The 22,242-nt window shown below is 40.8% G+C and overlaps 1 protein-coding gene across 12 annotated transcripts in view; it reads left to right on the top strand.

The window, feature by feature from the left end:
• LOC105024623 (protocadherin alpha-C2) overlaps positions 1–22,242 on the top strand; it is a 98,689-nt gene that overhangs the window by 45,314 nt on the left and 31,133 nt on the right. The window contains exon 1 of one of the 12 annotated variants that reach the window (XM_029121144.2): positions 2,433–5,017. The exons of 8 other annotated variants lie outside the window; for them this stretch is intronic. In XM_029121144.2, coding sequence (XP_028976977.2) covers positions 2,564–5,017 — 2,454 coding nt within the window. In that variant the 5' untranslated portion in view covers positions 2,433–2,563. Of the gene's footprint in view, positions 1–2,432; positions 5,018–8,430; positions 10,880–15,144; positions 17,662–18,737; positions 21,488–22,242 lie in introns of those variants that run through there. 3 more of the 12 variants (XM_020048151.3, XM_029121145.2, XM_020048148.3) reach the window with 3 other exon arrangements.

Here is a 22,242-nt window from a genome sequence, read left to right as displayed (position 1 = left end):
ACATCTGGGGCTATAGCCAATATTTTGAAACTTAAATGCGCTATGAAGTGTCTATAATCAGGACCTGTGCTTTCATTGCCTCATATTACTATTATTGAAATTACATTGTTATGTTTACATTTATATATCTGGGGTCAAATCATTGTTTTTCCCAGGATGGGGGTGTCATATACACCCCTGGATTTCCGCTTATGAATAAAACATGTAAATGTCCATTTGTTTTGGGCTACTGCCCTTTGGAAAAGTTCACATCCGGCTTTTATGTATTGGGAGGGAGACTTGTGAAGTTTTTTTTATATCGTCGAAGGAACGATTGCTACAAAAATGCCTGTGCCCAACACTGTTTTCATTGTTTAGTCAATATGGATAGTTAGTATTTAGCATCACCTGTCAGCATCATGGACAACGACGTACGCTGCTTTAGTATGTTATATTGGTAGAATAAATGCAAAGTTTTTTCATATTTCCTTCTGTCAAATGAATATGCAAAACTGTAAATTTCTAAAATCACTATATATTGGAGGAACAACAGGTTAAGCAACACACGTCTTTTCACGCCACTCATTATGATGTTTAGTCGTGTTGTAATGGCTCTTCACACTTTGCCAGATTACGAATACATAACAGAAATCTTCCCCTGATTGGGTAAAATAAGCAAGGTGAAAACTTTATGAAGAATGTGTTGTTTGTTGGATCGATTTCTATATTTGTTTGTGCACACTAGATGAGGCTAATGGAAGGAGGGTGGACCAAAAAAATCTGTGTTATGGAATTAATGAGGTGTTATCGAACACATGAAAACCATGTGTGTGATTTGTTTTACACTAATCCATTCATATGAAGGTAAAACAGCGACTTATGTTGTTTAGTTGTAGAAATGGTTGCACACTTTAATTACTTTTGTAGTGGTATAAATATGTGCATAATTGTAACTAACTTGATATTTGGAATCATGCAACTCATTAATAACACTTGCCAATGTAAAATAGGGACGCTTAGAGTTTTGTCACTAAAATGTCGCTGAACTGTGACAAAAGGATTTCTATTTGTAAATCACAGTTTGCAGTAGTGCGTTTCACAGCGTTGCGGAGATACCCATGAGGACTCTGATTGGCAGGCCATAGCTTTTTCTGACCAGTGAACTCGAGACTAAGCCCAGTCGGCTTCTCGTAGCCTAAATCAGTTTTGATAGGATCACAAACGTTTAGATTATTTTTCCACCTAGCTAAATCAATTCACAAAGTTTTACTGGAGTCTGCTAGTTAAATCATTAAAATGTGTCTCGCAACAAGCAAGGAACTTACATGGCTACTACCGTTTTGCCTTTGAAATGGATCCTATGTATTTACCAAGGGCATCATAGAAATTCACTTGATTAATACATGATTAATACTTTACATGATTAATACTGTATTAGACTAGTTTAATATTGTTCACATCATAACATGTGTTTTTGTTTATCGTTTAATGAGTTTGCATTTGTTCAACACATTTGTTTAAACTGCTTGGGCTGTCACCACTGTTTGGCAAAATGTTAAGACTTAATTTGATCCCTCTATAGGAATTTCTGCTCCAAAGAACAGGGTACAGTTTCAGTAGGTAACTTGTCAATTCCTAGCTAATTATTTTTCCTTTGTAGTAATTTAGCCCGTTATTATTCCTATAATTTATATATTGTTTTCATTCAAAACAGTTTTTCGTACTTTTCAAATGCATTGTCACGTTGAACAAACTGGATAAAAGGTTTGGTATAATATCAACAACTGAGGTACGAACGGGTAGGAGAAGCCGACCATGCCGAGACCAGTTTTTCCTCCTCTGCAAAGCATTACTACGGAGTTCAAACACTGGTGTTCCAGAATCTACTCAGATTAGTTAGAAGGTGAAAACGAGACGGACTCAGTTCATTGGTCAGAAAAGCTATGCGGTGCAAATCAGCTTCCTCATGGGTATATCCGCTTGTAAACGCTGTGAAACGTACTGCCGCAGACCGATTTACAAACAAAAAATCATTTTGTCACTTTTCTAGCGACATTTTTGTGACGAAACTCAGAGCGTCAGTATTTTACATTGGCAAGAGTTATTAATGAGTTGCATGATTCCAAATATCAAGTTAGTTACAGATATGCGCATTTGTATACAAAAGTAATTCAAATTTGCAAATATGTTTTACATGTGTGCAAATCGTTTTTCCAACCACAAAAGTAATTCCAAGTTTGCAAATATATTTAAGTGTCTAACCTTATTTAAAACCATGAAAAACGTATATCGCTGTTTTACCTTGACACATTCATTCCGTTCCAGCTATTTGAGTCGTCTTCCCCAACTAAGATCCCACCCACCACCTGTGGTTCACACCTTCTCAACATCTTGAACGACTAATTACACGTATACATTATTATAATAGCACAATTATACCACTTGATGTCGCCATAGACCGTGATTGTATTATTTTGCCTGGGGCTCCTCCTTCCTTGGTCAAATTTCTGAAGGAACAGACCAGGGGGTTGGTGAGACAAGAACGCACTCGAAATACGCCTGTACGTACTCTAAGCCGTTATATATGATTGTAGTGATAAATCCGTGTTTTGCAATACTATTAATCTATCATAAACTACACACAAGTTCGTCGACAGCAATGGGCTTTTGCGTGCATTATGGATACAGTCTAATTCTGGTCCAGCTGCTTCTTTGTTTCTGGGATTTATCTTCCGGGCAGATTGTCTATTCTGTCTCCGAGGAGGTAAACAAGGGAACGGCTGTTGGAAAAATAGCTAAGGATCTCAATCTCAGTGTTCAGGAACTGGAGTCACGTATGTTTCAGATTGTATCTGGCGCCAACCAGAAGTATTTTGCTGTAAATCCAAGAACTGGTGTTTTATTCGTGAATGAGAGAATCGACCGCGAGGAGCTTTGTGAGTCGAATGTGAAGTGTTTTTTGAGTGTGCAGGCCATTGCGCACAATCCTCTAAATGTATTTCGGGTTGAAATTGAGATATTGGACACGAATGACAATTCACCGTGTTTCTTGGAAAACTCTGTGACTTTAAATATTTACGAAAACGCCGCTGCAGGAGAGCGATTTCTTCTGCCAGTAGCTGAGGATGCGGATGTGGGCAGTAACGCTGTGAAAACATACAAGCTGAGTCCAAATGAACATTTCTCTCTGGATGTACAGAGTGGTGGAGAGCAGAGTGTTTCTGCTGAGTTAGTGTTACAGAAACCATTAGACCGAGAGAAACAGGCTTCAATAAAAATGGTATTGACAGCTGTTGATGGAGGAAATCCTCCACGGTCCGGGACTTTACAGATCATAGTACACATATTCGATACTAATGACAATACTCCCGTTTTTAGCCAACTTCTTTACAAAGTGAAAGTTGCAGAGAATGTTCCAATTGGAACCAAAGTCATATCTCTCACTGCAACGGATTCAGACGAGGGTGTGAATAGTGACATTCTCTACTCTTTTGTTGGGAACAAAAATGCCAAAGGGTCTAGTATATTTGCAATTGATTCCCATACCGGAGATATATCAGTGAGAGGTACTGTTGATTTTGAAGAAAACGTTGGGATTGAGTTGCGAGTCCAGGCAGCAGATCAAGGCCAACCACCCAAAACAACTCACTGTAAAGTGTTGGTGGAAGTAGTCGATGTAAATGACAATGCTCCAGAGATAGCAATAACATCACTCATGAGTACAGTGAAAGAGGATGCCAAGTCTGGGGCTGCTGTTGCTTTAGTAATGCTCTCAGATGAAGACGGAGGGAAAAATGGAATAGTGAATTGTCACACTGACTCTACTATTCCATTTAAATTACAGCTGTCTTATAAAAATCACTATTCTTTAGTTGTAGACGGGTCACTGGACAGAGAGAAATACTCTCAGTACAATATCACTATTATTGCTACCGACGAGGGAACGCCACCTCTCTCCAGCACCAGTGTTTTCACTGTACACATTTCTGATGTGAATGACAACGCACCCGGTTTCCCAGAGCCTATTATTAATGTGTATTTAACGGAGAATAGTCCAGTAGGAGGAAGGATACTTAGTGTGAGTGCCAATGATCCAGATGAAAAAGAAAACGCGCATGTATCATATTCTATATTGGAAAGTAAACGGGATAATATATCCCCCAACAATTTAGTCAACATCAACTCAGTAACTGGTGAGATATTTAGTTTACAGTCTCTTAACTATGAAGAAGTGAAAAGATTTCAGTTCCAAGTTCAGGCCACAGACTCTGGTGTTCCTCCACTGAGAAGCAACGTCACGGCCAACGTTTTTATCCTGGATGAGAATGACAACAGTCCTGTGATTCTGCCGCCCTATTCTGACCCAGGCTCCGTTCATTCTGAGAACATTCCCTATTCTGCTGAAGCGGGCTACTTTGTGGCCAAGATCAGAGCCGTGGATGCCGACTCTGGTTATAATGCTCTGCTTTCTTATCACATCTCTGAACCAAAAGGGACCAGTCTATTCAGAATTGGAACCAGCAACGGAGAATTAAGGACTAAGAGACGCATGAGTGACAATGACTTAAAAACTCACCCGTTGGTCATTCTGGTGTCTGATAATGGAGAACCTTCCCTGTCTGCCACTGTGTCTATTGATGTTGTGGTTGTTGAAAGTACAGGAGACATGCAGACAACTTTCAAACAACTGCCTGTAAAGGAGGAGAGTTTCTCAGATTTAAATCTTTATCTTCTCATCGCCATTGTTTCAGTTGCAGTGATATTTCTACTGAGCCTCGTCAGTTTAATAGTTGTAAAATGTCACAGGACAGACGGCAGTTTCAGCAGGTACAGCGCCCCAATGATCACCACGCATCCTGACGGGAGTTGGTCTTACTCCAAATCTACTCAGCAGTATGACGTGTGTTTTAGCTCTGACACAATGAAGAGTGACGTAGTAGTATTCCCCACGCCGTATCCACCTGCTGATGATGATCTGATCAGTATTAATGGAGGAGATACTTTTCAAAGGACAAGGACTCTTCCCAGTAGTGAGAAGGTAAGCTGTTTCTTAAGTACAATCCCCTTTACATTCACGAGACAACTGCATTTGTGTGGCTACGTTTCAGGTTATGTACATTCCAGCTTTTACTGTCTATGTAGCATATCCTTGTAGCACCATGGACAGCGACATAAGGCTCTTGCCTTTTTAGGAACACATTTTATGCAGCATGGTTGTTCTCTATTCTCATATTCTTGTGAATTGGCATATATACAGGTGTATCTAAAAAAAATATTGTGGTAAAGTTTTTATTTTATTTTGCCGTAATTCAAATAAAAAACTGACACCTTTATATTATATATATATATATATATATATATATATATATATATATATATATATATATATATTAGATTCATTACACACAGTGAAACATTAGAAGCCTTTTTTGTTTAAATCTTGATGATTACGGCTTACAGCTTATGGAAATCAAATATCCAGTATCTTAAAATATTAGAATAAAATATATAATAATAAATAAAATAAAAAATATAAAATATATGATATAATAACATAATACAGAAATGTCAACCTGAGAAGAGCTCCAATCAGCTAAATAACTCAAAACACCTGCAAAGGTTTCCTAAATATGTTAATTTATGCACTCAATACTTGGTTGGGGCTCCTTTTGCACAAATTACCTCATCAATGCGGCGTGGCATAGAGGCAATCAGCCTGTGGCACTGCTGATGTGTTATGGAAGCCCTGGTTGCTTTGATTTGTGTTGTTGAGTCTGGTGTATCTCATTGTCCTCTTAACAATACTTACACTAACCTAAAGGATTATTAGAAACACCATACTAATACTGTGTTTGACCCCCTTTTGCCTTCAGAACTGCCTTAATGCTACGTGGCATTGATTCAACAAGGTGCTGAAAGCATTCTTTAGAAATGTTGGCCCATATTGATAGGATAGCATCTTGCAGTTGATGGAGATTTGTGGGATGCACATCCAGGGCACGAAGCTCCCGTTCCACCACATCCCAAAGATCCTCTATTTGGTTGAGTTCTGGTGACTGTGGGGGCCATTTCAGTACAGTGAACTCATTGTCATGTTCAAGAAACCAATTTGAAATGATTCAAGCTTTGTGACATGGTGCATTATCCTGCTGGAAGTAGCCATCAGAGGATGGGTACATGGTGGTCATAAAGGGATGGACATGGTCAGAAACAATGCTCAGGTAGGCCATGGCATTTAAACGATGCCCAATTGGCACTAAGGGGCCTAAAGTGTGCCAAGAAAACATCCCCCACACCATTACACCACCACCACCAGCCTGCACAGTGGTAACAAGGCATGATGGGTCCATGTTCTCATCCTGTTTACACCAAATTCTGACTCTACCATCTGAATGCCTCATCAGAAATCGAGACTCATCAGACCAGGCATCATTCTTCCAGTCTTCAACTGTCCAATTTTGGTGAGCTCGTGCAAATTGTAGCCTCTTTTTCCTATTTGTAGTGGAGATGATTGGTACCCGGTGGGGTCTTCTGCTGTTGTAGCCCATCCGCTTCAAGGTTGTGCGTGTTGTGGCTTCACAAATGCTTTGCTGCATACCTCGGTTGTAACGAGTGGTTATTTCAGTCAAAGTTGCTCTTCAATCAGCTTGAATCAGTCGGCCCATTCTCCTCTGATCTCTAGCATCAACAAGACATTTTCGCCCACAGGATTGCTGCATACTGGATGTTTTTCCCTTTTCACACCATTCTTTGTAAACCTTAGAAATGGTTGTGTGTGAAAATCCCAGTAATTGAGCAGATTGTAAAATACTCAGACCGGCCCGTCTGGCACCAACAACCATGCCACGCTCAAAATTGCTTAAATCACATTTCTTTCCCATTCTGACATTCAATTTGGAGTTCAGGAGATTGTCTTGACCAGGACCACACCCCTAAATGCATTGAAGCAACTGCCATGGGATTGGTTGATTAGATAATTGCATTAATGAGAAATTGAACAGGTGTTCCTAATAATCCTTTAGGTGAGTGTAGATTCTCAATGGGGTTCATGTCAGGCTGGCCAATTAAGCACAGTAATACCATGGGCAGCAAACAAGTTATCAGTCATTTTGGCACTGGGGGCAGGTGTCAAGTCCTACTAGAAAAATAAATCTGCATCTCCATAAGGCTTGTCAGCAGATGGAAGCATGAAGTGCTCTGAAATCTCCTAGTAGACGGCTGCATTGAGTCTGGACTTGATAAAACACAGTGGACCAACACCATCACTGACCATGGAAACTTCAAGCAACTTGGATTCTGTGCCTCTCTTCCTCCGGACTCTGGGACCTTGATTTCCAAATGAAATGCAACATTTACTTTCATCTGAAGAGAGGACTCTGGATCACTGAGCAACAGCCCAGTTCTTTTTATCCTTTGCCCAGGTAAGACACTTCTGACGTTGTCTCTGGTTCAGGAGTGGCTTGACACTAGGAATGCAACACTTGTAGCCCATTTCCTGGACATGTCTGTGCGTGGTGTCTCTTGTTGCACTAACTCAAGCCTCAGTCCACTCCTTGTGAAGCTCCCCCAAGCTCTTGAATCAGTTTTGCTTGACAATCCTCTCAAGGCAGTGGCCATCCCCATTGCTTTTGCACCTTTTCCTACCACACTATTCCCTTCCAGTCAACTGCCCATAAACATGCTTTGATATACAGCACTTTGTGAACAGCCAGCCCTTTCAGCAATGACCTTCTGTGGCTTATCCTCCTCATGGAGGGTTTCAGTGAGTGTCTTCTGGACAACTTAGCAGTCTTCCCCATGATTGTGGTTGTGTGTACTGAACAAGACAGAGAGATTAAAGGCTCAGAGAGTTAATTTGCTGATTAGTGCTCTTCTCAGGTCAAAATTTCTGTATTGTAATCTTTTTATTCTAACATTTTGAGAAACTGGATTTTTTATTTCCTTGAGCTGTGAGCTGTAATCATCAAGGTTGTAACAGAAAAAGGCTTGACATATTTCACTTTATGTGAAGGCCTAATGAATCAAGAATATATGAAGGCGTCACTTTTTGATTTGAATTATGGAAAAAATGAACTTTTTCACATTATTAAAATTTTGAGATATGCGTGTGTTTGTGTGTGTGGGTGAGTTTTGTGTGTGTTTTTTTAAGTAAAGACTTTTAAAACTAACAAAATACCTGTTTAATTTCCTCTTACTTTAGACTCTTTACTGTCATGCATAGTTTGGTAATAAAACTTTGACTAAGCTACATTTAGTTTGTTAAGAATAACGGTGCTTTATTTAACCCACTGAATAACGTTATTACAGATATAGGATATGCTGTGACATTTAGATTACACTGGATGACGCTGTTGACCGTAACAATTATTAGAGGGATAAGGTTGGAAAATTGTTGGAAAGGCTCGAGTTAAAGCCAGTGGTGTGTTTTAACAGACGCGATTCGGTGGTTGTACTGGCACACATTTGCAGTGCCAGTATAATGTTAATGTATCCCCTTTGAGTATTATTGTGATAAGCGCTTACTTGTGCAGCGATGGACGGTTGTGACCATAGAAGACGAGTTTGGAGACCATATTTTCTGCTGCTTTGTTCGTTGGGAGCGTGTTCAGGACAATTGGTATATTCCGTCTCAGAGGAAGTGGACAAAGGTACATTTGTTGGAAATATCGCGAAAGACTTCAACGTAAATTTGCGTGACCTGGAATCCAGAGACATTCACATTGTAGCCGGATCTAAAGGGAAGTATTTCGATGTCAATTCGAAGACTGGTAATATTTTTGTCAACGAGCGAATTGACCGAGAGGCTCTCTGCCCCAACTCACTAAAATGTTCAATTGATATCGAGGCAATATTGAATAACCCTATGCATATCCATCGTATTGAAGTAAACATTCTGGACATAAATGACAATCCACCATCATTTTCTGAAGTCATTCATGTTATCAATATGACTGAATCGGTTTTTACAGGTTACAGATGTCCCTTACCACTCGCCAGCGATGCAGATGTTGGCAGTAACTCTGTGAAAACCTACAAGCTGAGCCAAAATGAACACTTTTCTCTGGATATGCATAGCGGTGGAGAGCAGAGTGTTTCTGCAGAGTTGGTACTACAAAAATCATTAGACCGAGAGAAACAGGCTGTAATTAAGCTTCTACTGACTTCTGTTGATGGAGGAAAACCTCCCAGATCCGGGACATTGCAAGTAATAATCAACGTGATAGACGTGAATGATAATACTCCAATTTTCTCCTCATCTCTCTATAAAGTGCTTGTATCAGAAGATGTTGCATCTGGAACGAAAATGATCACCTTGAATGCAACAGACATAGACGAAGGTATAAACGGTGAGATTGAATACTCATTTACAGGCAAAGGCGCAGTGGATTTGTTCAAAATCGACCAGCACACTGGTGAAATTACTGTACATGGTGGTTTAGATCATGAAGAGAACTCTGCGTTTGAAATCCGTGTTCAGGCAAAAGACAAGGGCATTCCACCAATGACTGCTCACTGTAAAGTGCTAATTGAAATACTTGACGTCAATGATAACACACCGGTAATAGAAGTGACGTCGCTGATCAGTGCGGTTAAAGAAGATGCCGGGAAAGGCACTGCAGTGGCTTCAGTGAATATCCGAGATGAAGACAGTGGGAAAAATGGCGTCGTCAGAGCATATATTTTTCGAGATGTTCCATTTAAATTACAGTCGTCATATAAAAACTATTACTCTTTAGTTGTAGATGGGCCTCTGGACAGGGAGACCGTCTCTGTTTATAATGTTACTATTAAAGCCATTGATGAAGGCAACCCACCACTCTCCAGTACCAGTGTAATAACTGTACACATTTCTGATGTTAATGACAACGCCCCAAAGTTTCCGGAACCCATTAAAAACTTAAATATAAAGGAGAATAGTCCCGTGGGGAATCGTGTTGGCAGCGTTACTGCGAATGATCCGGATGTCAGTGAAAACTCGCGAGTGACGTATACACTATCAGAAAGCAAGAAAAACACACGTTTTTCCACATTTCTTAACTTAAATTCTCTAACTGGCGAATTGTTCAGCTTGCAGTCATTCAACTACGAGGAGATGAAAACATTTCAGTTCCAAGTTCAGGCCACAGACTCTGGTGTTCCTCCACTGAGCAGCAACGTCACTGTCAACGTTTTTATCCTGGATGAGAATGACAACAGTCCTGTGATTCTGCCGCCCTATTCTGACCCAGGCTCCGTTCATTCTGAGAACATTCCCTATTCTGCTGAAGCGGGCTACTTTGTGGCCAAGATCAGGGCTGTAGACGCTGATTCTGGTTATAATGCGCTGCTTTCTTATCACATCTCTGAACCAAAGGGGACCGGTCTATTCAGAATTGGAACCAGCAACGGAGAATTAAGGACTAAGAGACGAATGAGTGACAATGACTTAAAAACTCACCCGTTGGTCATTCTGGTTTCTGATAATGGAGAACCTTCCCTGTCTGCCACTGTGTCTATTGATGTTGTGGTTGTTGAAAGTACAGGAGACATGCAGACAACTTTCAAACAACTGCCTGTAAAGGAGGAGAGTTTCTCAGATTTAAATCTGTATCTTCTCATCGCCATTGTTTCAGTAGCAGTGATATTTCTACTGAGCCTCATCATTTTAATAGTTGTAAAATGTCACAAGACAGACGGCAGTTTCAGCAGGTACAGCGCCCCAATGATCACCACGCATCCTGACGGGAGTTGGTCTTACTCCAAATCTACTCAGCAGTATGACGTGTGTTTTAGCTCTGACACAATGAAGAGTGACGTAGTAGTGTTCCCCACGCCGTATCCACCTACTGATGGTGATCTGATCAGTATTAATGGAGGAGATACTTTACAAAGGACTAAAACGCTACCAAATAGTGAGATGGTAAGTAACACTTCAAATTACATTACCCTGTTTTCTAACATACACAGTGACCATGGCCAGATGAGATGTGGGCAGTGACAGCAAGAGTTTTCAGGTTCCAATTTCATCAGGAACATGATCAAGTGCACATCAGACATGAACAACTAGGAGTTGTACAGCTAGGAGTTATCCAGCCATAAACTACTGAGGCATGGTCCTAAGGCTAATTAGTAAAGTATGTATGTGTGTTTGAGTGCCCAGTTGAGCAGAATCAGAGTAGATGGTCAAACAGGTGAAGAGTGCTGCGTCCTGATGACTTGCACATGAGACCCTATATTGAGATCCTATGCCTTGATACAGTCACTTTCTGACCAAAGGTGGGCAAATGGAAAGCACACGAGTGGGATGCAAAGGGTTGTTGTTAATACTGCAGTCTTTTGCCTGGCATCATTTTGGATAGATGTCCTGGTCAGTTGGGAACATGGTCCCACTGATACGTTGGGTCACCAGTCGATGTATGACTTCGGAGCAGTTCCTATACCAGGCTGTGATGCTCTTAATGTTGTAAGAATAGGATTTCGAGGGGACCCACATAGTAGGTTTGCTGTGGCGCCCTTTTGGCAACAGTGGTTGCAGCAGTGGCAGTTTTAGTGATTTGGGGCCCTGGGCTTCAACATCACCTATTGTTTAGCTATCAAAGCCCTCCCGACAACATTTTGAAAATGTCTTATTTCTTTATTGTTGAATGGAACTGCCACTTCCAAAAACACTTGCATTGCTGCCCCTTTCAGTGGAGTAAATCGATTAGTTTAAATTAATTATCTGAAGGGTACACACTGCCTTTTAATCTATGACTACAGTGAAGCACAGTTTCTTAATCATGATCAGTTAAGTGCATTCATATACCTTTCTTTTCTCACTGTACTGCACATTTCATTATCTGTCAGCTGGGCGGGCCACATGTGTCCCTACACTGTCAGAGCTTTTTTGGGGAACCAGGGGAGGGTAAACATCAACATCGCTAATTTGTGATCAGTGGCACTGTCGCTTATTGCCTTCACCATAATAATCAACTTTGGCGTTATTACAATCAAAATGTGTGATGTTAGAAAAATGACTGTTTTCTTAACCCCTGTCTGGTGTCCGTTTGTGATGGTCCAGGTCAGGCTAGGGCTTTCTAATGTGACTGTCATCCTATTCAGTAGTAGCCGCAGCCGCTAAGCTACTACTGTATTGGACACTCATACTTTTTTCTTCCCCTGCTAACATACAAGCGTTTCATCTTTTTTTCAACTTTGCTGTCCTTCTCTTGTGAAGTGTAGCAGGCTCAGGCTAACTGAGTAAGATACTTAACGTCTTTCGGGCTGTTGTTGTAAGAAACATTATGGGATAGGCCATTTGAGTAAGAAACAGGGGTTCGGTCTCTAACATACATAACATATTAGAAGGCATTATTAAATTTGAGTATAATTTTGGTTAACACGATCAGATCTTAAGACAAAAAATAAATATCAAAACAATGTACAATACACCCAAAAAAGTTGGGATGCTATGTAAAATGTAAAGAAAAACAGAATGCAATGATGTCTTGGTAAAAAGACAACTTAGGAAATGTTGAAACTGAGACATTCTATTGATTCTTGAAAAATATATGCCCACTTTAAATTTGATGCCAGCAGCACGTTTCAAAAAAGTTGGGACAGAGGCAACAAAAGACTGGAAAAGTTGTGTAATGCTAAAAAAGAAACCTTGAGGAACATCTCACAACTAATTAGGTTAATTGACAACAAATGAGTAACATGATTGGGTATAAAAAAAGTTACCCAGAAAGGATAAGTCTTTCAGAATTAAAGTTGAGGAGGGGTTCACGACTCTGTGAAAGACTGTGCAGGCAAATAGAGCAACAATTTAAGGATAATGTTTCTCTACATAAAATTGCATGTGGGGGGATCTCATCATATACGGTCCATAATATCATTAAACGTTTTAGATAATCTGGAGAGATCTCTGTATATAAAGGACAAGGCCAAAAACCATTATTGAATGGCCGTGATCTTCGGGTCCACAGGCAGCACTGCATTAAAATCAGGCATTTCTGTAGTGGACATCACTGCATGGGCTCTGGAACACTTCCAAAAACCTTTGTCTGTGAACACGGTATATTTAAAAATGTTTGAATTTTCATTAGGGCACTAGGCCTTCTGGGGCCATTAGTGACAGCCTACCTTGACTAATGGTTGTGACTGCCACTGGGTTGCAGTGACAATCAGTGGCAAGTCCTCAGCTATGCAAATGGCACTTTAACTGTAGATTCTCTCTACCAATGATGTGGATTGGAGCATGTTCCCTACTCTGCTTCCTAAAGTCAACTATCACTTTTGTTTTTTTTGCTAATGTTGAGAATCTGTTTGGAGTTTTAATTTTGCTTGATTTAAATCTCCTGTGACAAAGTATGGAACCAGGTGAGAGGATTCATGCCAATTGACTTCATTGTTCAGTTTGCTGACTGCAGCTTTGACATTAGCTTGTGGGGGGCATACAGTGGGGAGAACAAGTATTTCATACACTGCTGATTTTGCAGGTTTTCCTACTTACAAAGAAAATCACATTGTATGATTTTTAAATAATTAATTAGCATTTTATTGCATGACATAAGTATTCTACCAACCATCTACCAACCAGTAAGAACTCCTGCTCTCACAGACCAGTTAGTTTTTCTTTTAGAAGCCTTCCTGTTCTCCACTCCTGACCTGAAGAGAGCTGGGACCACAGTCTCAAAGAAAACCATTAGTAACACACTATGCCGTCATTAATTAAAATCCTGCAAAGCAATGTCCCCCAGCTCAAGCCAGCGCATGTCCAGGCTCGTCTGAAGTTTGCCAGTGACCATCTGGATGATCCAGAGGAGGAATAGGAGAAGGTCATGTGGTCTGATGAGACAAAAATAGAGCTTTTTGATCTAAACTCCACTCGCCGTGTTTGGAGGAAGAAGAAGGATGAGTACAACTCCAAGAACACCATCCCAACCGTGAAGCATGGAGGTGGAAACATCATTCTTTGGGGATGCTTTTCTGCAAAGGGGACAGGATGACTGCACCGTATTGAGGGGAGGATGGATGGGGCCATGTATCGTGAGATCCTTCCCTCAGTAAGAGCATTGAAGATGGGTCGTGGCTGGGTCTTCCAGCATGACAACGACCCGAAACATACAGCCAGGGCAACTAAGGAGTGGCTTCACAAGAAGTTCTTCTTTTATGATGTACCAAATACTTAAGTCATACAATAAAATGCAAATTAATTACTTAAAAATCATACAATGTGATTTTCTGGATTTGTTTTTTTTATTCTGTCACTCACAGTTGAAGAGTGCCTATGATAAAAATTAGACTTCTACAGAAATCTTAACGAAATGTAACGGCTTAGTTTCACATAGGTCAATCAAATCAAGTTTATAAACACTTATTAATTCACTGTAATTTCTTAACATATGGTCTATCATTAAGTAGTCCCATTTTAAGATCTTAAGTATTATTACATGTATTGTTCATTTCTAGGGCAAATACCAGAATATTTAGATTTTTTCAACCTATATTGAGGCACAGTCAGTCTGTGTCTTAATGAAACTCTGGCTAACAGCTGGCTGTCTGGCCTATCTGATATTGAGGCTGTCTAAGCAGATGGAATAAGGAGAAAACCCCTCTAGTGTACACAGAGTCTGTCAGGTACTGTTTTGTAATTATGCATTTGCAGAAGTCACTTGTTAACAATGTCAGACTGCCACCTGGACCAGCTGGAGAATTCCTGTTGGACCTTCAAAAAGTGGGCTGAGTGCCTGATATAAAACGTGTGGGTATTTTCTGGCCCTTCCCCATGTCATTTCACTGCGTAGAGGACAGCAGACATTTCCCAGCACAAATTTCCAAAACTGACTCCCTCCGGCACTGACCTATTGTGTCTTTCTTCCCATGGCAGGGTCTCACAGCCATGGCTGCCCCTTGCCTCTCCACTACACACAGTAGCTAAGCTAACCACAGAAAAGTTTGATGGGTCATGGTCTAGGACAATTTTTTTGTCCATGACTGTCCCTGCCTGTCGATTACATCCCTGTGTGCAATTACATATAACCAAGCCGAATTGAAAACTGTCTTAGGAGCGATTCCACAGTTATTTAACAGTTACGATGTGCTATATACATACTGATATCACAGGATGTCGCTGTTGACCACGAAAGTTATGTATTGGTGTTTGGAGGCTGGACTCCTTTGAATAGGGCAGAAGTGAATCGGGTATTAACCACTGATTATTTCGGTGAGTGAATGGTCAAGTTGTATCTAAGATGAAGTCCACAGTTGCTTATCTGGATTAGTATTATCCAGATGGTAATATTTTTCGTTGGGACAGCATTATTGTGATCAGTTTTACCTTGCGCAGTCATGGATCTTAATCATCGCAGACGACTTGTTTGGATGCAATATCTTCTGCTGCTTTGTTCAGTGAGATTGTGTTTCGGGCAGTTTGTATATTCCGTCTCAGAAGAGGTGGATAAAGGCACATTTGTTGGAAATATAGCCAAAGACCTCATGCTCAACCTGATGGAACTGGAATCGAGAGAGGTTCATATTGTAACTGGATCGGAAAGGAGGTATTTTGATATCGACGCAAAAACTGGTGTCCTTTTTGTTAATGAAAGATTTGATAGAGAGGCCATCTGCCCCAACTCCGTAAAATGCACCATAGAGTTAGAGGTGATTCTAAAAAATCCTATGCATATTCATCGTATTGAAGTAAATGTTTTAGATATAAACGACAATGCGCCAATATTTCTAGAGCCCACGCACGTAATCAAAATATTTGAATCTGCTTTTCCAGGCGACAGATTTTCTCTCGCGTTAGCATGTGACGCGGATATTGGCAGTAACTCTGTTAAGACCTATACATTGAGTCCCAATGAACATTTTTCTCTGGATGTAGAAAGCAATGGAGCACAGGGAGTGTCTGCTGAGTTAGTACTAAATAAAGCTTTAGATCGAGAAAAACAAGCTGTCATAAAGCTTGTACTGGCTGCTGTTGATGGAGGAAAACCCCCAAGGTCTGGGACATTACAGTTGGTGGTTGATGTCATAGACGTGAATGATAATACTCCAATTTTTAGCAAGCTTTTATACAAAGTACAAGTGATAGAAAATGTTGCACCTGGAACTTTAATTATCACATTAAATGCAACAGATTTAGATGAAGGGGTGAATGGAGAGATTGAATATTCGTTTACTGGTAAAGGTGAAATGTACCGTCATTTTGCAATGAACAAGCACACTGGTGAAATAACAACTAAAGACAGATTAGATCACGAGGTGAACCCTGCCTTTGATGTTCGGGTACAAGCGAGTGATAAGGGCATTCCACCAAGGAGTGCCCTTTCTAAAGTACTTATTGAAATACTTGACGTAAATGATAACGCACCGGAGATAATAGTAACATCGCTTCCTGGTTCAGTTAGAGAGGATGCTAAGAAAGGAAGCGTTGTTGCTTCGATACATTTGCGCGACAAAGATGGTGGTGGAAATGGATTAATGAAGTCGGATATTATCGGAGAAGTTCCGTTTAAATTACAACCTTCACAAGAGAACTATTACTCTTTAGTTGTAGATGGGCCTCTCGACAGAGAAAGCTCCTCTCTTTACAATGTAACTATTACGGCTATTGATGAAGGCAACCCACCACTCTCCAGTACCAGTGTAATAACTGTACACATTTCTGATGTTAATGACAACGCCCCAAAGTTTGCGGAACCCATTAAAAACTTAAATATAAAGGAGAATAGTCCCGTGGGGAATCGTGTTGGCAGCGTTACTGCGAATGATCCGGATGTCAATGAAAACTCGCAAGTGACGTATACACTATCAGAAAGCAAGAAAAACACACGTTTTTCCACATTTCTTAACTTAAATTCTCTAACTGGTGAATTGTTCAGCTTGCAGTCATTCAACTACGAGGAGATGAAAACATTTCAGTTCCAAGTTCAGGCCACAGACTCTGGTGTTCCTCCACTGAGCAGCAACGTCACTGTCAACGTTTTTATCCTGGATGAGAATGACAACAGTCCTGTGATTCTGCCGCCCTATTCTGACCCAGGCTCCGTTCATTCTGAGAACATTCCCTATTCTGCTGAAGCGGGCTACTTTGTGGCCAAGATCAGGGCTGTGGATGCTGACTCTGGTTATAATGCGCTGCTTTCTTATCACATCTCTGAACCAAAGGGGACCAGTCTATTCAGAATTGGAACCAGCAACGGAGAATTAAGGACTAAGAGACGAATGAGTGACAATGACTTAAAAACTCACCCGTTGGTCATTCTGGTGTCTGATAATGGAGAACCTACCCTGTCTGCCACTGTGTCTATTGATGTTGTGGTTGTTGAAAGTACAGGAGACATGCAGACAACTTTCAGACAACTGCCTGTAAAGGAGGAGAGTTTCTCAGATTTAAATCTGTATCTTCTCATCGCCATTGTTTCAGTAGCAGTGATATTTCTACTGAGCCTCATCAGTTTAATAGTTGTAAAATGTCACAGGACAGACGGCAGTTTCAGCAGGTACAGTGCGCCAATGATCACCACGCATCCTGACGGGAGTTGGTCTTACTCCAAATCTACTCAGCAGTATGACGTGTGTTTTAGCTCTGACACAATGAAGAGTGACGTAGTAGTGTTCCCCACGCCGTATCCACCTGCTGATGGTGATCTGATCAGTATTAATGGAGGAGATTCTTTACAAAGGACGCATACTCTTCCCAGTAGTGAGAAGGTAAGCTGTTGTTTTATTAAATGAAAGCATGTTCTAGACGTTTTAATAAATTCTATCGATGTTTTTACTTAACCGATTTCTGTAGAGCAAAATCGTGTTTCCTGGTAACTTTAATAATATGGAATACATTTAGTTTGGACCTTCAGGTAACGAAATGTAACCAACGGGAAGTTAAATTTACTGAATAAATCTGATTTTATTTTTCATGTTACGATATTTGGTTGGTTGTTGTATGGTTACTATAGATACTCTGAGCGGCACATTGTGTCAGCGACTTTGCACTATAACAACCCCCAGCCATCTCAGAGTTTCGTTTTTGACCCGAAATAGCTCACCTGATTCAACAGTTGAGGGCTTGTTAATTAGTTAAAAAGTTGATTCTGGTGTGCTATCTCTGGGATACATCAAATAGATGGAATGGCTGGGGGGTCCCCGGGAGAGGGTTGACGACCTATGCTCTATAATGTGAGGTTCTTGTTCCTAGTCATGCCTGTTTGTTTTGGTTCACCCATAGCCACCATGTTCCTGGTCCCGCCTTCGGTTTCCTAGTCCTGCCTGTTTGTTTTGGTTCACCTATAGCCACCATGTTCCTGGTCCCGCCTTCGGTTTCCTAGTTTGTCTGTGTTGTGTCTTGAATAGAGCTTGTGTCCTGTTCATTAATAGTCACACCTGTTTGTATTAGTCCTGAGTGGTTGCACCTGTTCCCATTCAGAACTTCCCTTCATATGTCTGTTCCCTTCATTAGTCCTTGTGGAAGCATCGTTTTCTGTTGTGTTTGTGGGCCGAGGTTACGAGGCGCCAAGCCTGTTTGCGTCTTCCTGTATTTATTTTGTAAATGAATTCACTGTGTTAGCCTGCTTTAGTTGATCCTGTCTGCTGTTTTATTTTTGCTCCTTGCTTGGTTTTAATTTTGATGATGGGAAAGAAAAGTAAATTAAAGAACATGAAACAAAGAACTGAAGCTTTTCGCATGAATCCTTCTTCAGCCATGAATGCAAATCGCGACATATAAGCGGTTCTGAGAGTTTCAATGCATTTTTCTTTGTCAGCGGTAGCCTATTCTACGCTTGTAGTCCCAACAACATTTACATATTTTTACAAATATTTAGAATGCATAATGCTTCTTATGTTTACGGCAATAGTCTTTCTTAGGCAGCATAAATCCGGGCTACATTATTTTGCCTATTAGAAATATAATCCACACGGTGTCACTACAGACCATGAATACCGGATAAAATCAATTTACTCCGTGTACTCTTCCTTTAACACAATCCACACATTTGACCAGCAGAGAGGCCTCCTCTCTTAGAAGAAATCCGATATTCGATCGTTGGAGTTGGATATTCTTTCCTCAAACATTTGTGAAGCTGCTGTATTTTGCGTCCAAAGGAATATATATTGAGTGACTGCCGTTTTGCTTTCTCGTGTGATTTAGGGGACAATGGCTTCATTTCCATTTTCGTTTTACTCGTGTGGTAATTTTTACTTTCTACTCATATGTTTCAGCACAGGAGCGTCCTCAGAGCAGCTTGTATATTCTATTCAAGAGGAGGTAAATCAGGGTACTTTCGTCGGTAATTTGGCTAAGGATTTGAATATGAATGTTCCAGATATGGAGACGCGAATGTTTCAGCTCGTTTCTGCATCAAAGAAGAATTTCTTCAGTGTAAATCTAAAAACGGGTGTATTATATGTAAGCGAGAGAATCGACCGAGAGGAGCTTTGTCCGGTTGCTCGGTTGTGCTCTTTACAACTAGAGGCCATTGTTAACCATCCTTTAACCCTGCACCGGGTGGATATTAATGTTATGGACGTCAATGATAATCCGCCTACTTTCCCTGTGAAAACTCAAATCTTTAATTTATCTGAATCGGTGTCTCATGGTGCAAGATTCTTGGTGGTGAGTGCTTTGGATCCAGATGTTGGAACAAATGGAGTGAAAACCTATAAACTGAGTCCTAATGAATACTTCACTCTGGATATATTGGGTGGGGGAGAACACAGTGTATCTGCTGAGTTAGTACTACAGAAAGCTTTAGACCGAGAAAAACAGGCTGCTGTTAAACTAGTAGTCACTGCCATCGATGGCGGAAAACCTGCTCGATCCGGGACGTTGGAGGTTGTGGTTAATGTACTGGATACCAATGATAACAGTCCGGTTTTCAGCAGCCCACTTTACAAAGTGCGTGTGTATGAAAACGCAGCTTCAGGAACTAAGATTTTGACTCTGAATGCGACTGACTTTGACGAAGGTCCGAATGGCGAGGTTTTGTATTTTCTTAGCCGACATGGTCAGGAAAAAAATCTAAATACATTTTCGATTAATCCTGTTTCCGGGGATATAACTGTTACAGGAGTTATAGATTTTGAAGAAACGGCATTTTATGAGATAAGGGCTGAGGCCCAGGACAAAGGACAATCGCCAATGGGCGCTCATTGTAAAGTGTTAGTTGAAGTAGTTGACGTTAATGACAACAGTCCAGAAGTAAGTGTCACGTCATTGTTACCAACCGTGAGTGAAGACGTTAAAACTGGCACTGCCATCGCTCTTGTCTCTGTCGTAGATAAAGATAGCGGAAACAACGGTAAAGTGAACTGTAGGTTAATGGGCGAATCACCCTTTAAACTCCAAATTTCTTATCGCAACCACTATTCTGTTGTTCTCAATGGGGCTTTAGACAGAGAGACTGCATCAAAATACATTGTTACTATTATAGCTACAGATGAAGGGACGCCTCCCCTGTCTAGCACAAGCGTTACCACGGTTTATATTTCGGATGTTAATGATAATTCGCCCAATTTCACAGACCGAAGCCTCAATGTGTATGTAAAGGAAAATGAACCCGTTGGGACGATCATATACACTGTGTCCGCAAATGATCCAGACTCCAACGAAAACGCCCGGTTGTCCTATTCTGTCTTGGACAGCAAATCAAAAGGAGCTTCAGGTTCTCGTTTTGTCAATATTAAGTCTTTAACAGGTGAACTTTACAGCTTGAAGTATTTTAACTATGAGGAGTTGAAAGCGTTTGAGTTACATGTTCAGGCCACGGACTCTGGTGTTCCTCCTCTAAGCAGCAACGTCACTGTCAACGTTTTTATCCTGGATGAGAATGACAACAGTCCTGTGATTCTGCCGCCCTATTCTGACCCAGGCTCCGTTCATTCTGAGAACATTCCCTATTCTGCTGAAGCGGGCTACTTTGTGGCCAAGATCAGGGCTGTAGACGCCGACTCTGGTTATAATGCGCTGCTTTCTTATCACATCTCTGAACCAAAGGGGACACATCTGTTCAAAATTGGAACCAGTAATGGAGAATTAAGGACTAAGAGACGCATGAGTGACAATGACCTAAAAACTCACCCGTTGGTCATTCTGGTGTCTGATAATGGAGAACCTTCCCTGTCTGCCACTGTGTCTATTGATGTTGTGGTTGTTGAAAGTACAGGAGACATGCAGACAACTTTCAAACAACTGCCTGTAAAGGAGGAGAGTTTCTCAGATTTAAATCTGTATCTTCTCATCGCCATTGTTTCAGTAGCAGTGATATTTCTACTGAGCCTCATCATTTTAATAGTTGTAAAATGTCACAAGACAGACGGCAGTTTCAGCAGGTACAGCGCCCCAATGATCACAACTCATCCTGACGGGAGTTGGTCTTACTCCAAATCTACTCAGCAGTATGACGTGTGTTTTAGCTCTGACACAATGAAGAGTGACGTAGTAGTGTTCCCCACGCCGTATCCACCTGCTGATGGTGATCTGATCAGTATTAATGGAGGAAATACTTTTCAAAGGACACGGACTCTTCCCAGTAGTGAGAAGGTAAGGAGCTTTTTCACAATTTACAAAAAGTTATTTTTCTGTTAGAGTCGTTTGTGTTAGTACACTCATTGCTTTGGGTTTTATCAAAATGCGTGGATGATTACTATTGACAATGTGCTTACGTAGGTTACTGCAGATTAGGGCTATTTCAACACCCCTGAGGCGGACAGCGACATATTTACTGGTGTAAATGAGGCCTAATTTCAACACGTCTGGGGTAGACAGCAGCCTATTGACTACATTAACCTTTTTTTCAACACCCTGTCGGCAATGACGTATTTGCTGGCTGGGGTATATATATTACAAACGAGGTAGACAGCAACAAATGTACAGAAATACAGGCCTATTCCACAAACACCGATTGGATAGTTATATATTTATTGGAGCAGAATAGGTCTATTTCAGAACCACGGAGTCGGACAGCGACATATTTACTGACGTGAACAATGCAACTAGAGTAGTTCTATTTCAACACGTCAGTATTCTGCACTCTCCTCTTCAACTGTTGTCTCAAACCAGCAACTAAAAGAGCAGCCTTTTCACTTTCAGATGTTTATTGGCTTTAAGATAATATTGAAGAAAACATGTTGGACAACTTCAATTTGGTGAACTTTAATTCACTTCCAGCTAATTTGGGAAAAAATCTAAACCTCACATTACCAATCATCTCCAATAGGCTATGTTGTGTTTCAGTGTCTCAGTGTTTTAACAGGCTGATTATGATCTAAGGACAGTAGACTACTGATGCTCATAAT

This window comes from Esox lucius, chromosome 7 (assembly GCF_011004845.1).
Source record: "Esox lucius isolate fEsoLuc1 chromosome 7, fEsoLuc1.pri, whole genome shotgun sequence".
In the NCBI taxonomy this organism is placed as follows: Eukaryota; Metazoa; Chordata; class Actinopteri; order Esociformes; family Esocidae; genus Esox; species Esox lucius.
This window is presented reverse-complemented; position numbering and strand designations above follow the sequence as displayed.